The sequence below is a fragment of the Netta rufina genome, assembly GCF_964035555.1.
Source record: "Netta rufina genome assembly, chromosome: Z".
Taxonomy (NCBI): domain Eukaryota; kingdom Metazoa; phylum Chordata; class Aves; order Anseriformes; family Anatidae; genus Netta; species Netta rufina.
Genome location: NC_140126.1, coordinates 57,752,876 through 57,767,355, shown reverse-complemented (window position 1 = coordinate 57,767,355; position 14,480 = coordinate 57,752,876). Strand labels below are relative to the sequence as shown.

The 14,480-nt window shown below is 46.4% G+C and overlaps 1 protein-coding gene across 2 annotated transcripts in view; it reads right to left on the bottom strand.

Moving 5' to 3' along the window:
* DCP2 (decapping mRNA 2) overlaps nt 1–12,389 on the bottom strand; it is a 37,230-nt gene extending 24,841 nt beyond the window's left edge. For both annotated transcript variants that reach the window (XM_084305272.1, XM_084305273.1), the window contains exon 1: nt 12,262–12,389. In XM_084305272.1, coding sequence (XP_084161398.1) covers nt 12,262–12,314 — 53 coding nt within the window. In that variant the 5' untranslated portion in view covers nt 12,315–12,389. The remainder of the gene's footprint in view (nt 1–12,261) is intronic.
* Nucleotides 12,390–14,480: the final 2,091 nt, after the last annotated feature.

Sequence of the window (14,480 nt, the reverse complement as noted above, 5' to 3'; positions counted from 1 at the left end):
TGTAGAAGTGCCTACAGGAAAGAGAGCATCAAGCCCCAGACCCTAGGTGAAGACACTGTACCTCCTTAAAGTACAACTCAGCAGCACAAGGCAGCATGGTGAAAAATAATGTGGACACCTGTGACATATTAAAAAAACAGGTCAGAACAGTCCTATTATTGAAGTATAAACACACATTAAACTTACTAGAACTAGAATAAATTGTAACCTAGCATTCTGTAATTCCAAAACAGCCTGAGACAAAGGCTTGAAGACATTATGTACCTGGCTTTAGTTTTCAACTTGTCTCCACACGCTGACAAGTAACACTTAATGCTCTGAACAAGAATTGTGTTTAATTTTTTTTAGCTTAGTTTAGTAGCAGGGAAAAGCTGTTATGTAGCTTGAGAAGAAATGTTCAGGGCAAATGCATTAGACTACTGTTTTTAATCTTATTTTGTTACCCTTAGCAGAATAGTTTTGCAAGGAAAGCATTTAACAATAATCACCACCACCATTATCACCTATACTCAATCCTCAAACAGCCCCCTGAAGCTGAATTTGGAATCCTAATTGTTATTTTCTACTGCTGGAAAAACTTGTGGCTTTTTGTTGTTGTAGTTGTTGGGGATTGCTTTTTGACAAATACTAACTAGGGTTGCTACTAAACTGCCAAACTTTACCCTCACCAAAACACACCACTGCACCAAGGCTGCAAGGCAAACTTTTTGAACAGACTTGCCCAGTTAGTTACATTGTCACAAATCCTGCCTAAGAACATAACACAGACACATCTCAACGTTAACCCATCTCAAACCTGAGTTACTTAAAGTGACGGCAGACAACAGAAATGCGGATACTTATCCCAGTTAACTGTACAATCGAATGGTATTTGGCACTGTAGTGGGTTTACGTGGCAAGGTTTTGGTAGCAGGGAGCCATAGGGGTGATTTCTGTGAGAAAGATCTAGAAGCTGCCCCATGTTTGGGAAGGGCCCCATTGTTTTCCAGAACCGAGCCAATAAGCGATGTTGTTTGCGCCTCTGTGAGAGCATATTTAAGACAGGGGAAAAAACGCTGCACCACACAGCAGCCAGGAGCGAGAAACAGCCTGCAGGTGGTCAGTGTAGAAGGAGGGGGAGAGGTGCTCCAGGCGCCGGAGCAGAAGTCCCCTGCGGCCTGTGGTGAGGACCATGGTGAAGCAGGATGTCCCCCTGCAGCCCATGGAGTACCACGGTGGAGCAGGGTTCCACGCTGCAGCCCGTGGAGGAGACCACGGTGGAGCAGGTGGCCCTGCACCGACGGAGGCTGCCGCCTGTGGAAGACCCCTGCCGGAGCAGATTCCGGGCCGGACCTGTAGCCCGTGGAGAGGAGCCCACGCAGGAGCAGGTGACCTGGCAGGAGCTGCTGCCCGTAGGGGAGCCAGGTTGGAGCAGTTTGCTCCTCAGGGATGGACCCCGTGGTACGGACCCATATCTGGAGCAGTTCTGGAAGAGCTGCTGCCTGTGGGAGGCCCACGCCGGATCAGTTCATCAAGGACTGCATCCCGTGGGTGGGACCCCACAGCACAGGGGACGAGAGTGACCGAGAAGGAGCGGCAGAGAAGAAGTGCTGTAGACTGACCATAACCCCCATTCCCCGTTCCCCTGCGCCGCTCGGGGGGAGGAGGTGGAAGAGGGCGGATGGGGGGGGAAGGTGCTTTTGGTTTGCTTTTTTTTTTCTTTGTTTTCTCACTTCTCTCGCTTGTTAGTAATAGGCAATAAATCTTACTATCTCCTTATGCCGAGTCTGTTTTGCCCATTACAATAATTACTGCGTGATTTTCTCGTCCTTATCTCAACCCTTGAGCCCTTTTCACATATTTTCTCCCCATTCCTCTTTGAGGAGGGGGAGTGAGAGAGTGGCTGTGGTGGAGCTCGGCTGCCCACTCGAGCGGAACCACGACAGGCACTAAGATCAAAACTGGTTACTGCAAGAAGAAATCCCATCATCCTGCACATTACATAAAGAACTGGGAAGCTTTAAACCACAATGACAAAAAGAAAATAATTAATGTGGCAAAGGTTACCCAGTCGTACTTTTTTATTACTATTATTTTTTTCCCCAAACTATCTAGCAAACTAATTAACACACCCTCCCCTCAAGTCATACAAAATGAAGATACCAGGTAAGGCACCTTTGTATGCCTTTGGAGCCAGGAACTGTCAAGAGGATTACCTGCAGGCATTAAAACAGCTGTAGCTGCTCTGAACGGCTAAATTACTACTTAGACTAATTGGCTGAACTAGGTGGAACAGCTGAAAGTGATCTGAGGACCTAGCACAAACCTCTCTGAGTAGCCTCTCTGTGGCTTCTAAAGAAAGTGATTCTGCTTAAAGGAACATCCAAACACTTTTTAATTCATCGCTTTGTATGTTAATTGCATTAACTCCAGCTCACAGTGGTCCTTCAGTCGTAAGGAAATGTGTTAAATGTCCAGCAGGTTAAATAGCAGATACGGTCAGAAGTATCTGATGATTGTGTCTGCTGTGTACACAAACGTTTAACAAATAGAGTTTACTGCAGAGAATCCAGACTTTTTTCCCAACAAAATAAAAATAATCATTATAATCATAATCATCCTGTCCAAAACTGAAGTGTTAAAGTCTAGAAGATTCTCTAATACTCTCGAGACACAAAAAGACAATAAGACAATAGTTCTGTTTTGTGGACATCTATGTTTCAACTTTTTTTTTTTGTTTTCATACTTAAAAAAAAAAAAAAAAAAGCCTTGACTACTGGGCAAGCATGACTTGGAAGCCTGTTTTTTGTCACTTTTTAGCTTAGTAAGAGTAATGCAAGTACTTGCCATCTCCTAAAAGTTCACTAACAGTACTTACATTTGCTGTTTACACTGCTGCAGTTCATGTAAAAATGTAATAGACAGATCCTCTGGGCTCTGTGAGTTTCCAAACATGATATATTGAAATTATCACAATTACGTAAGTAACAAAGTGGCATTTGCTGATAGAATTAAAGAAGTTATATAGTACAAGAATAAACTATACAGTATAGGGTATAGGTTGGGCTAGAAATTTTCTTCTTCTCAGTAAGCACTCTTCTCAATAGACCTAACAACTAAGTATGAAAATTTGCTCTTTCTTCCAAAATTTCTGTCAATATCATGTGTAGATATTGTAGATGTGTAGAATGTAGGAAGTGACACGTATTTTAATAACCCACTTATAGCCAACCACCTGAAGCACAGCACCACTGACTAATCTTCCACTGGTTTAAAATGTAACCTTCTTGAGCCAAGGCCTATCAGGCCCTGCCATTTCTTTTTGTGCACAGACTCAAGGACTGACTCCTCTGCTCCTTTCAGTTGTTCTGTCCATGCCCCACACAAGGCAATGTATTTGAGGGCTGATCCACTGGCACTAATGCGAGTCAACAAACCATGAGGAAAAGATGAAGAACAGGACAGATGGTAACTGCAAGTATACTGTGATATATGGAGTAATAATTCGTGTCAAGAAGATGGTTGATATTAATAAAGAAGGGGAAGATGTGGGCCATGGGGGTCGACAAGCCCCATGCCATGGTTGGTGATAACATCACACATTTAACGATGAGGCCCCAACGGCCCCCACCAAGAGAATTATGATATGAAGCAGGGATAGGTTATACATATGTATAGGTGTACTCAGGTTTCTTATGAATATGTAAAAGCAGTGTTCAATATGTATTGAGGAAGTTCGACGGTTGGGTGTGCGTGTTTGTTGGGCATAGGCTCCCTGTGCACCCAGCGCTGTTTACTTGCCTTTTATAAATATTACTAAATTCAGATTGAGTTGTATCTTCATTTATAACAAATTGGTGACCCTGACGTGATCTTCTTGGACTTTCAATCTGCGACCGGTAAAGGGAGGTGCCCCACACAGTGTCCCTTGCCAATAGCGGTGCTAGAGTCCAACAAGATTTCGAACATAAGAGGCAAGTAAAGAACCAAGAGCTCTCCCTCTGTGACCCATAATTTTGCACGTGAAGACCCGAACGAAGAGGATTTGTGAGTGTACCGTTCGGTTGGGTGGGATTTGGCTGTGTGACTGCGTGTAAGGGTGTGACTGCGATGGAACTCGGTTCAATAACGAGTGCGGAGGTCTTCTAACTGCAGTTCTGATCTCCCACGAGGGACTTGGCTGGTGAAGGACCGAAGCGACTGCTCTAGGAATTCGTGGGTAGGTTAACCACTTGCAAGACACCTCCAGACACAGGCACAGCCAAGGACTCAGAACCTCCCTAAGGACTCCAGGGATTCAGAACTTATTTGAAGCTTCCAGGATGGGTCAGGAGGAAAGTAGATTCTCAGAGAATCTACTTTCTCAAAGGGCCCGGACATTCCACCTGAAAGACCATTAAAGTAAGAATGGGAGCCTCTGGATAACATACCCCCTCCCTATCCATGGCAACCAGAACCACCATCTGTTAAAAGTCGATTGCCCACGGCCCCTGTTCCCTCTCCCTCTCCTCCTGCACGAAGGACTAGAAATAAGGTAAGAGCCACAGAAAGGGAGGAAAGTGAAGCACGAGGTCGGACTGACTATTTAGCAGGTTTTTACCCTTTGAGGGAGGTACCCCTTGGGGAGAACCAGGGGGAAATAGGGTTTGTAGCAGTTCCTTTGAACATGTCAGATTTAAAAAAAATAAAAATAAAAAAAAAATCTTTAAAAAGAAATTTTAAGAAGGAAATGGGAAGCCTTTTAGATGACCCCTTTGGGAGTTGCCGAAAGATTAGACCAGTTCTTGAGTCCGAACATGTATACCTGGGAAGAAATGCAGTCTATATTAGGGACCCTCTTCAATATGGAAGAAAGAGGAATGATCAGGCAAGCAGGAATGAGACTGTGGGAAAGACAAAACCAGGGAGGTCCTCCGGGGGATGTGAAATGGCCAAACACCAACCCTAACTGGGATCAGCAGGCTGCTCAGGGGAGGCAAAATATGAGGGATCTTAGGACCATAATGATACAAGGGATAAAGGAATCAGTTCCAAGGGGACAAAATATAAATAAAGCTTTTAACGAGTATCAGTGTAGAGACGAATCTCCAACTGCATGGTTAGAAAGGCTGAGAAAAAGCCTTCAGATATACTCAGGGATAGATCCTGATCCCCCTGCAGGAGGGGCACTGTTGAGAACCCAGTTAATAGCAAAATCCTGGGAAGATACCTGAAAGAAACTGGAGAAGCTTGATGATTGTCATGAAAAAGGATTAGAAGAATTATTGAGGGAAGCGCAAAAGGTCTGTGTGAGGAGAGATGTGGAAAGACAGAAGGCAAAAGTGAAGATTTTTGTGGCAGTGATAAGGTAGAGTCAAAAACCAAGTGGATGGGAAAGCAGGAAAGGATCAGGGAAAAAGGAGGGTGAAAAAGAACTGAAGGACAAATGGAAAGGACAAGACAGAATCCCTATCTGTTACCATTGTGGCAAAAAGGGGCATCTTCAGAGGAACTGTAGAAAAATAAACAGGATGAAGAAATGTTTAAGGAAGACTAGGGGTGTCAGGGTCTATATCTTTTGGGAACCCGAACACCAAATGAGCCCTTGATATAATTATTAGTAGGTCCCCAGAGGGAAGATGTGTATTTTTTGGTAGATACGGGGGCAGAGAAATCAACTATTAGAAAGTTACTAAAAGGGGTTAAGGAAGGGAAGAGGAATACCATGGTAGTAGGACCGAAATGGGAGCCCTTTAAGGTTCCTATATTGGAAAACACAGAAATAGAGTCAGAAAAGAAACTATGTCTCAATGACCATTGAGCACAACCTATTAGGAAAGGACTTAATAATAAGATTAGGGTTGGAAATCAAGAGCCAGTGGGGAGAATTAAAAATTCAGCTATATACCCTAACCCAAGAAGATGAGGGAGAAATAGACCCGCGGGTATGGTATCAAGAGGGAGATTCAGAAAAATTAGATATGGAACCCTTGGTAGTAGAAATAGTGGATCTGCAGCAGACAATAAGGATTAGGCAATATCCTATCCCATAGGAGGGGAGGACTCAAACCAGTTATAGACAGGTGTAGGATAACCCGACCGAAAGCCCCGGGACAAACGGACACAACAACCAGCGTTCTGTGCCGTAAGCCAATTTATTGCTGCGTGACAGTATCTTATATAGTGTTAAAACGTCCCACCCAGGAACCCAGGACCCCTCCCACTGTGCTCGCAGGCACCCCAGACCCCTCCTTTCGTGCACGCAGGCACAACCCAGAATAATCCCACAGACAGGTTGCTCCAAAAGGGGATGCTGGAACCATGTATGTCCCCACATAATACCCCCATTTTGCTGGTAAAAAAGGGCTGATGAATCATATAGGTTGGTTCAGGATCTTAGGGCTGTGAATCAACGAACCATAACCATATTTCCCAGTGGTGGCAAACCCCATATACTTTACTAAACCACCTAACACCTCAGCATAAATGGTATAGTGTAATAGATTTAAAAGATGCTTTCTGGGCCTGCCCATTAAGTGAACGGTCTCGGAATTCCTTTGCCTTTGAATGGGAAGACCCCGAAACAGGAAGGCGGCAACAGCTCATATGGACCATACTTCCTCAGGGATTTACTGAATCCCCAAATATATTTGGCCAAACCTTAGAAAAAGTATTACAACTTTTTGAGGTAAAAGTGAAACATGGGATTGGAAACTCAAGAGCGACTGATTAAGAATGAATTTGTAGGCAACACCCACTGCTTAATACGTGCTACATTTACGATGTGCCTGTGCTGCGCTTAGGCCTCCAGATAACAGGAGCCCCTGGGACCCCAAGAACCAGATCAAACCAACCTTATGGTTCGGACTGTGACCAAGGGCTCAGAGATAAGGAGGACTGTTCTTAAAAGGACAAGATAAAGAATGTCAAACATTCAAGGCCTCAAAATAGCAGGAGCCCCTCAGACCCAGAGAACCGGACCAAACCAACCCTATGGCCCAGCCTGTGACCAAGGGCTCAGAGAGCACGCACAAGGAGACGAGTTGAAAAGTTCAACCCTGATGAAGACATCTTACTTCATCCTCACGACCCTCAGCGCCCACCACCAGAAGGCACTGCACAAGCGCAGATGGGAGGAGTTTATGGAAATGACTTCTTGGAGCTAATTTTAATACTAAGCAGGGACAGGTTCTGAGTATGTAGAGGTGCACTGGGAAACTTAATGTATATGTAACTCTTTCCTGCATATAACCAAGGCAAGTTGCTGCGTTAGAGGCACACGACTATGGTGGGACTACCCCAGTGCCACCCAGTGCTGAATAAACACACCTACGGTACAGTCCTACTGACTGTGGAGTCAGATGTACGTGAGTCAAAGGGGGAAGTGAAACTGTTGCAATATGTGGATGACCTATTAATAGCTGGGGAGACTGAAAAAGAGACCTGGAGAACCACTATTGAATTACTTAATTTCTTAAGGATAAAAGGGTTGAAGTTCTCAAAATCTAAATTACAATTCGTGGAAAAGGAAGTAAGGTACTTAGGACACTGGCTTAGCCAAGGAAAGTAAAAATTGGATCCTGACAGGGTATCTGGGATTTTAGCCCTATCATCACCCAAAACGAAGAAGGAAGTGAGGCAACTGCTTGGGCTCTTGGGATATTATAGACCTTTGATTGAAGGGTTTAGAGAAAAAGCAAAGTTTTTATATGAAAAATTGACTGGAGAAAAGGTTAAGTGGAACAAGGAAGATGAGGAAAAGTTGAGGTTCATCAGGACAACATTAATAGAAGCTCCACTGCTGAGCCTCCCAGATTTAGAAAGACCCTTTTATTTATTTGTAAATGTTTCTAACCAAACCACATATGGAGTACTAACTCGAGAAGGGGCAAGAATCAAGAAACATGTGGGATGTTGTTCCAAACTACTAGACCCTGTGAGTAGGGGGTGGCCGGTGTGCTTACAGGCAACTGTGGCTACTGCCTTACTGATTGAGGAAGCTAGAAAAGTCACTTTTAGGGCACCTCTGAAGATATATACTCCACATAATGTTAGGGGAGTACTCCAGCAAAAGGCTGAAAAATGGTTAACTGACAGTAGGATGCTGAAGTGTGAGGCCATCCTGATCGACTCCCCTGATTTAGAACTAAAAGTAACTGCTGCACAGAGCCCTGCACAATTTCTATATGGGGAACCCCTAACAGAACTACAAGATAACTGTGTAAAAGGGATCGAATTGCAAACCAAAATCCGACCCAATCTCGAGGAGACAGAATTAGAGACGGGGAAAATTATTTATTGATGGATCGTCCAGAGTAGTAGATGGAAAAAGAAGATCAGGGTATGCCATCATAAATGGGGATATGGTACTAATGGGATCAGGACCACTCAGCACTGCCTGGTCCACTCAAGCGTGTGAACTTTATGCATTATTATGAGCCCTAGAACTACTGAAAGGGAAAAGTGGCACTATTTATACAGATTCTAAATATGCTTATGGAATAGTCCACACATCTGGGAAAATTTGGGAAGAAAGGGGACTCATAGGCACCCAGGGGAAAGGGCTGATTCACTAAACTTTAGTTACTCAAATATTGCAGGCATTGAGAGGACCTAGGGATATCGCTGTGGTACATATCAGAGGACATCAAAAGGGAACTAGCTTCCACATAAGAGGGAATAACCTAGCGGATAGAGAAACTAGGGAAGCAGCTCTTAGGAAGCATGATGTAGTCCTAACCCTACTAGAAACACATAACAAAAAAGGGACACAACAGAAAAAGTATACAGAAGCCGAAATAAAAATTATAAAGACCACAGGGGCAGAACTGAAAGAAGGAAAATGGATTCTGCCTGATGGAAGAGAAATACTGCCAAAGGAACAAACTAGGAGTGTACTTTTATGGCTACACCTACAAACCCATTGGGGAACAAAAGCACTGAGTGATCAATTTCTAAAATTTTATGGGGATGTAGGAATATATGAGATAGCCAAACAAACCGTCCAAGGATGCTTCACATGTCAAAAGGTAAATAAGAAGGCAATTAGGCAAGCACCTGCTGGAGGAAGAAGGATTGCATATCGACCATTTGAGAGAACACAGGTGGACTTTGCTGAACTACCAAAGGTAGGAAGATATAAATATCTGTTGGTAATCGTGGATCAACTAACACATTGGGTAGAGGCTTATCCTGTGGCATGAGCCACCACTGCAGTGGCAGCTAAAAACCTGTTGGAGAATGTTATTCCTCACTTTGGTTTAATCAGGAGCATTGACTCCGATCAGGGGACACACTTTACTTCAAAGGTTTTAAAGGCTTTGACTGTGGCCCTGGGCATTAAATGGGAATATCATACGCCATGGCATCCTCAAAGTTCTGGATGAGTCGGGAGAACGGATCAGACAATTAAACACCAACTGGCCAAATTGATGACTGAGACTCATTTATCATGGGTAAAATGCTTACCATTGGCACTGCTAAATATAAGAACCATGCCACATGGGGAGACTAGAGTATCACCTTATGAGATGCTTTACGGTATGCCGTATTCCCAAGAAATGCCCTTAGATCATTCTTTGATAGAAGACTATGAGACCCGGAAATATGTGATAACTCTGGGAAAACAACTGAACGAACTTCAGGAGAAGGGGGTGTTGGCTCATCATGTGCCCTTGGGGTTCACAGCTCATAAAATACAGCCTGGAGATAAAGTGTTGATAAAAACTTGGAAAGAAGAATCGTTGTCTCCACACTGGGAAGGTCCTTATCTCGTCCTGCTTATTACAGAAACGGCTAGAATGGTGGAAAAGGGGTGGAAGCATGCATCGTGAGTAAAGGGACCCATAACAGGAACCTGGAAGGTTGAGTTAAGCTTAAAAGAACTTGAAGTATAACGGGGCATAGCTACCCTTTGGATGCTAACTGTATGTATATTAAATCTTGCATTGATTAGAATATTAGCCATCACTGGAAACTCATATAGAGGCCCTAATAGAAGGATTTGGGGACCCCAAAACCCCACAGGGGGAGTGTCACCTCAGGCAGAGATACCCGCAACATCTTGAATTACCCTGGTCCTGAAAATTTAAAATAATAGGTGGGAAAATTTACCTAGAGGATTGGTTATCTGCTTTGAATCAAGCCCCCGCTAACTCGTGGAAAAGCTGAATGCAAATAGGAGAACCATCGGGTGTGTAAGCCTGAACCATTTCCTAAGAAGCATCAGGGAGAGGGCAAGACCAGAGAAGGGACCAGTACCATGGCTGAAGAAGGTCTACCAAGGGCTGCAACCCCTTAGGGTAATAACCACCGGGTAACGTGGCCTTTACCGGACCTCTCCTAATTCCATGCTGTTGGTCTCAGAACTGTAGAGAATATATTGTTAACACCCGGAGAAGAAGAACTCAGGAACGAATGCTAGTAAATATGCCTGTTAAACCCATGCTATGGAAACCAAATAGAGTATGCTCGATGTAATGAAAGCAGTAAGGTAACCTGTTATGATCCCAAAGAGGTCCCGTATCAGTGGTGGATAGAGGTAAGAACTAATAACAAAGGAGGAAGGCTAACTGGGAAAAGTCATATCACCACAAATCTTAGTAAGCCCTTATCAATCAAATTTGATGTATGTGATGCTGCTAGTGACGATAATTATACACCCTGTAGAACAATGAGTTGGGCGAAATATTACCATGAAATTGAAACAGGAGCTAAATATGGCATTCCAACCATTGCTAAAGACTTGTTTATAAATCTTGCATAGAATATTGCGAAGACATTAAATGTAACAAAATGTAACAGAGTCCTCTGTGGAGGATTACTAACAATCAGTTTACCACAATCCCGGTGGAAAGTCCTCAAGAAGACAGTCTCTCTTATGGTTCAATTGGCCTTGGCCAAATTCAAAGCCAAGACACGAATTAATGACATTCAGAAGAAGAGGATGGATTGTGATATATGGAGTAATAATTCGTGTCAAGAAGATGGTTGATATTAACAAAGAAGGGGGAGATGTGGGAGTGTGGCCATGGGGGTCGACAAGCCCCATGCTATGGTTGGTGATAACATCAGGCACTAAATGATGAGGCCATCAGGAATGGAAAGAGTTTAGAGGGAACAAAGAAGGGTGATTGAGGTGACACCTTGCCATCTCAGGTTGCTTGTTCTCCCGCCCTTAAGGCATGGAAGTTGCTGGGGGGGTTGCTGGTTGGACCTGTTAAAATTTGTTGTTTGATGCTATCTGATAATCACTTTATTGGTGTGGTTTCAAGGGTTGCCAAAACGTGGTAAGAGATGGCCTCGCATGGGTTGGTCTGCTTTTGGGAATCTTGTGGAGGGCACAGCACGTGCAGAAGAAGAGGGAGGCAGTCAAAGCTGCCCCTGCCATCTGGACGAGATCCAGGAACAAAAGGTTGCCAGCGGTGATGGGGGGAACTGTGAGCCTTCATCCCCACGACCCCCAACAACCCCCACCAAGAGAATTATGATATGAAGCAGGGATAGGTTATACATATGTACAGGCGTACTCGGGTTTCTTACGAACATGTAGAAGCAATGTTCTAGGTGTATTTAGGAAGTTTGACGGTTGGGTGTGCGTGTTGGTAGGGCACAGACTCCCTGCGCACCCAGCGCTGTTTACTCGCGTTTTATAAGTATCACTAAATTCAGATTGAGTCGTATCATCATTTATAACAATACTATTCCGAGGCTTTAAAAAAAAATAAATAAATGATAATAAAACAAATAAACAGAGCCACTTTCCTAAATTTGTACTTTCACAAGGCAAGGCACCGTTTCAAACACGAAAGCCGAGAGAGCAGCGTGGAGCAAGGTGAGAGAGCGCGGCTGCCCCCGTAGCGACGCGATTACTCGTGTGACCTTCCCTTCCCTTCCCTTCCCTTCCCTTCCCTTCCCTTCCCTTCCCTTCCCTTCCCTTCCCTTCCCTCGCCGCCTGTTTCCGCGCTCTGAGGGCTCCCCGCTCCCCGCCCGGCTCCCTGAGCCCTTCCAGCCCCTCCTCACGCAGCCCCCAGCGCCCACGGCAGCCCTCAGCCCAGCGCCAGCCGCACTCGTGGCGACGATTACCGACAAACCAATACAGAAAATAACATTAACAGCCGCCCCGATGAGCGGCCCTTCGCCGTGAGGGGACCGCTGCTTCCCTCCCCCCCCCCCCCCCGCGACCGTTGGTGCTCCTCCAACGGCCGCCCCGCCCAACGGCCGCCCCCGCAGCGTCGGCCGCGCGGCCGCAGCGGCACGGGACGGGGCGCGGCGGGCCCCGTGGCGGCGGGCCCCGTCCCGTACCTGCACAGGTCGTCCAGGACGCTGCTGGGGATCTCGGCCCGTTTGGTTTCCATGGCGGAGCGCGGCTCATCCCGGCGCGGCGGGGCCCGGACGCGGCTCGGCGGCGGCGGCGGCGGCGGCGGCGGCGGCGGCGGGGGTGGGGCGGGGCTGCTGCCCGCCCGCCCGGCGGACCGGGAGGGGGCGGGGCCGGCGGTGAGCGGCGGCGCCCTCCGCCAATCGGCGGCGGGCGGCGGCGCGGGCGGCCAATGGGAGGCAGCGACGGGGCGCGGCCCTGGGGTGATGGCGGGGAGGTGCCAGCGGAGCGCCGCTGACGGGACGGGGCGGCCGCCGCCATCTTGGGGGCGGGGGGCGGCCGCCTCCGAGCCCGGCCTTTAAACCGCCCGCCCCCGCCTCAGGGCTCCCGGAGGCGGCTGCAGCCGCCGGGGGGCGCCCGCCGCGGGTTGCGGTCTTGCCTCCGGTTCCTGGAATAAAGGAAGGCGCTAATAAAGACACCCCGAGTCACATGAAGCATGATTCACAACGCGTTTTGTCAACCGTTAGGGGGGGAAAGTGATGAATGCATAATTTGCCCCCCCCGCTCAAGTTAAGGAACAAAGACACCACGGTGGCTCTGGAATCACAGAATCACAGAATGTCTAGGTTGGAAGAGACCTCAGGATCATCGAGTCCAACCTCTGACCTAACGCTAGCAGTCCCCACTAAACCATTTCCCTAAGCTCTACATCTAAACGTCTTTTGAAGACTTCCAGGGATGGTGACTCCACCACTTCCCTGGGCAGCCTGTTCCAGTGCCTCACAACCCTTTCAGTGAAGAAGTTCTTCCTAACATCCAACCTAAAACTCCCCTGGCTCAACTTAAGCCCATTCCCCCTCGTCCTGTCACCAGGCACGTGGGAGAACAGACCAACCCCCACCTCGCTACAGCCTCCCTTGAGGTACCTATAGAGAGCGATAAGGTCACCCCTGAGCCTCCTCTTCTCCAGGCTGAACAAGCCCAGCTCCCTCAGCCGCTCCTTGTAGGACTTGTTCTCCAGGCCCCTCACCAGCTTCATCGCCCTTCTCTGGACAACATATTATAAGGCAATTTTGGAGCACAACCTTGGTAGAGGCAGGAGATTTACAGATATTGCTGCCCCTCTTCAGCAAGGTCTGCACAATGGTGTTTGACAATGGCGTTTGCCCCAGTATCTGTTTTGTGGTGATATCTGAGATGGCTTGTGTCAATCTGCACACACAGAAGTAGTTTGAATGAGGAAGGGGTGGCCCTTGACACAGCTAAACAGAGAGACAGGTGGAGGGCTCTGAGTGCAAACACAAAAATCCCATTGCTCAGGGTTGCAGCGAGTTCAGTTTCTACCAGAAGGGGTAGATACACAGGGTCTACAAAGATACACGACCTGCATCGCCCGACTTCCCGGGTACATGCTTTTGCTAATCGATAAATGCAAAATATCGTCCATAAGTCGGTGAGCAAAGGCCTCAAACGCACTTCCAAGCAAGCAGCATTTATCTGGAACCAAAGCAGCTCATCGCCCATCGGAAAGAAGTCACTTGATGGTGCTAATTCCACCATTCCTACCAGCCGTGAGAGGACTATGATACCAAGATGCCAAAACTGCACAGCTCAGAATCACTCTGCTGGAATTAATTTCCTTGTCCCCACCTCTCTCTTATCTTCTTTGCCCGTATTTTCCTTCTTTATTGCTTGTCATTGCTGGAGACATAGTTATATAGCACCAAAATTCAAAGTCTAAAGCTTTTCCTACAGAAATCATTGCACTTACAAGTGCATTTTACATGCAGAACGCTGCAACTCGAGACTTGTTTCCCTGGAGGGCTAAGAAGCAATCTCTCTTACTGAAACCCCCACATCCTGAAGGGTAGAATGAAATATCCAGCCAGTTTGTAGGAGGTATCTGTTGTGAAGCAGGGATCAGAGAAAATCTTTCTGCTAGTGTTATTCTCTGCTCTGCTGGATCTTCTTTCTCTCTCTCTCTCTCTCTTTTTTTTTTTTTTTTTTTTTTTTTTTCCCATGCCGCTGTTGTACCAAGAACCCTGTCAACTGATAGAGGGAGAGAAAAGTGTTTTAGAAAAGGTAGGTTGACACCTTATGTCAGCTAAGCTATTATTAGCCCATTCACAGTTGGGGGGAGGGAGAGTGTGATACAATGATATGCTGAATGTGTGTAATGTTACAGACCTTATGAAATACCCTTAGC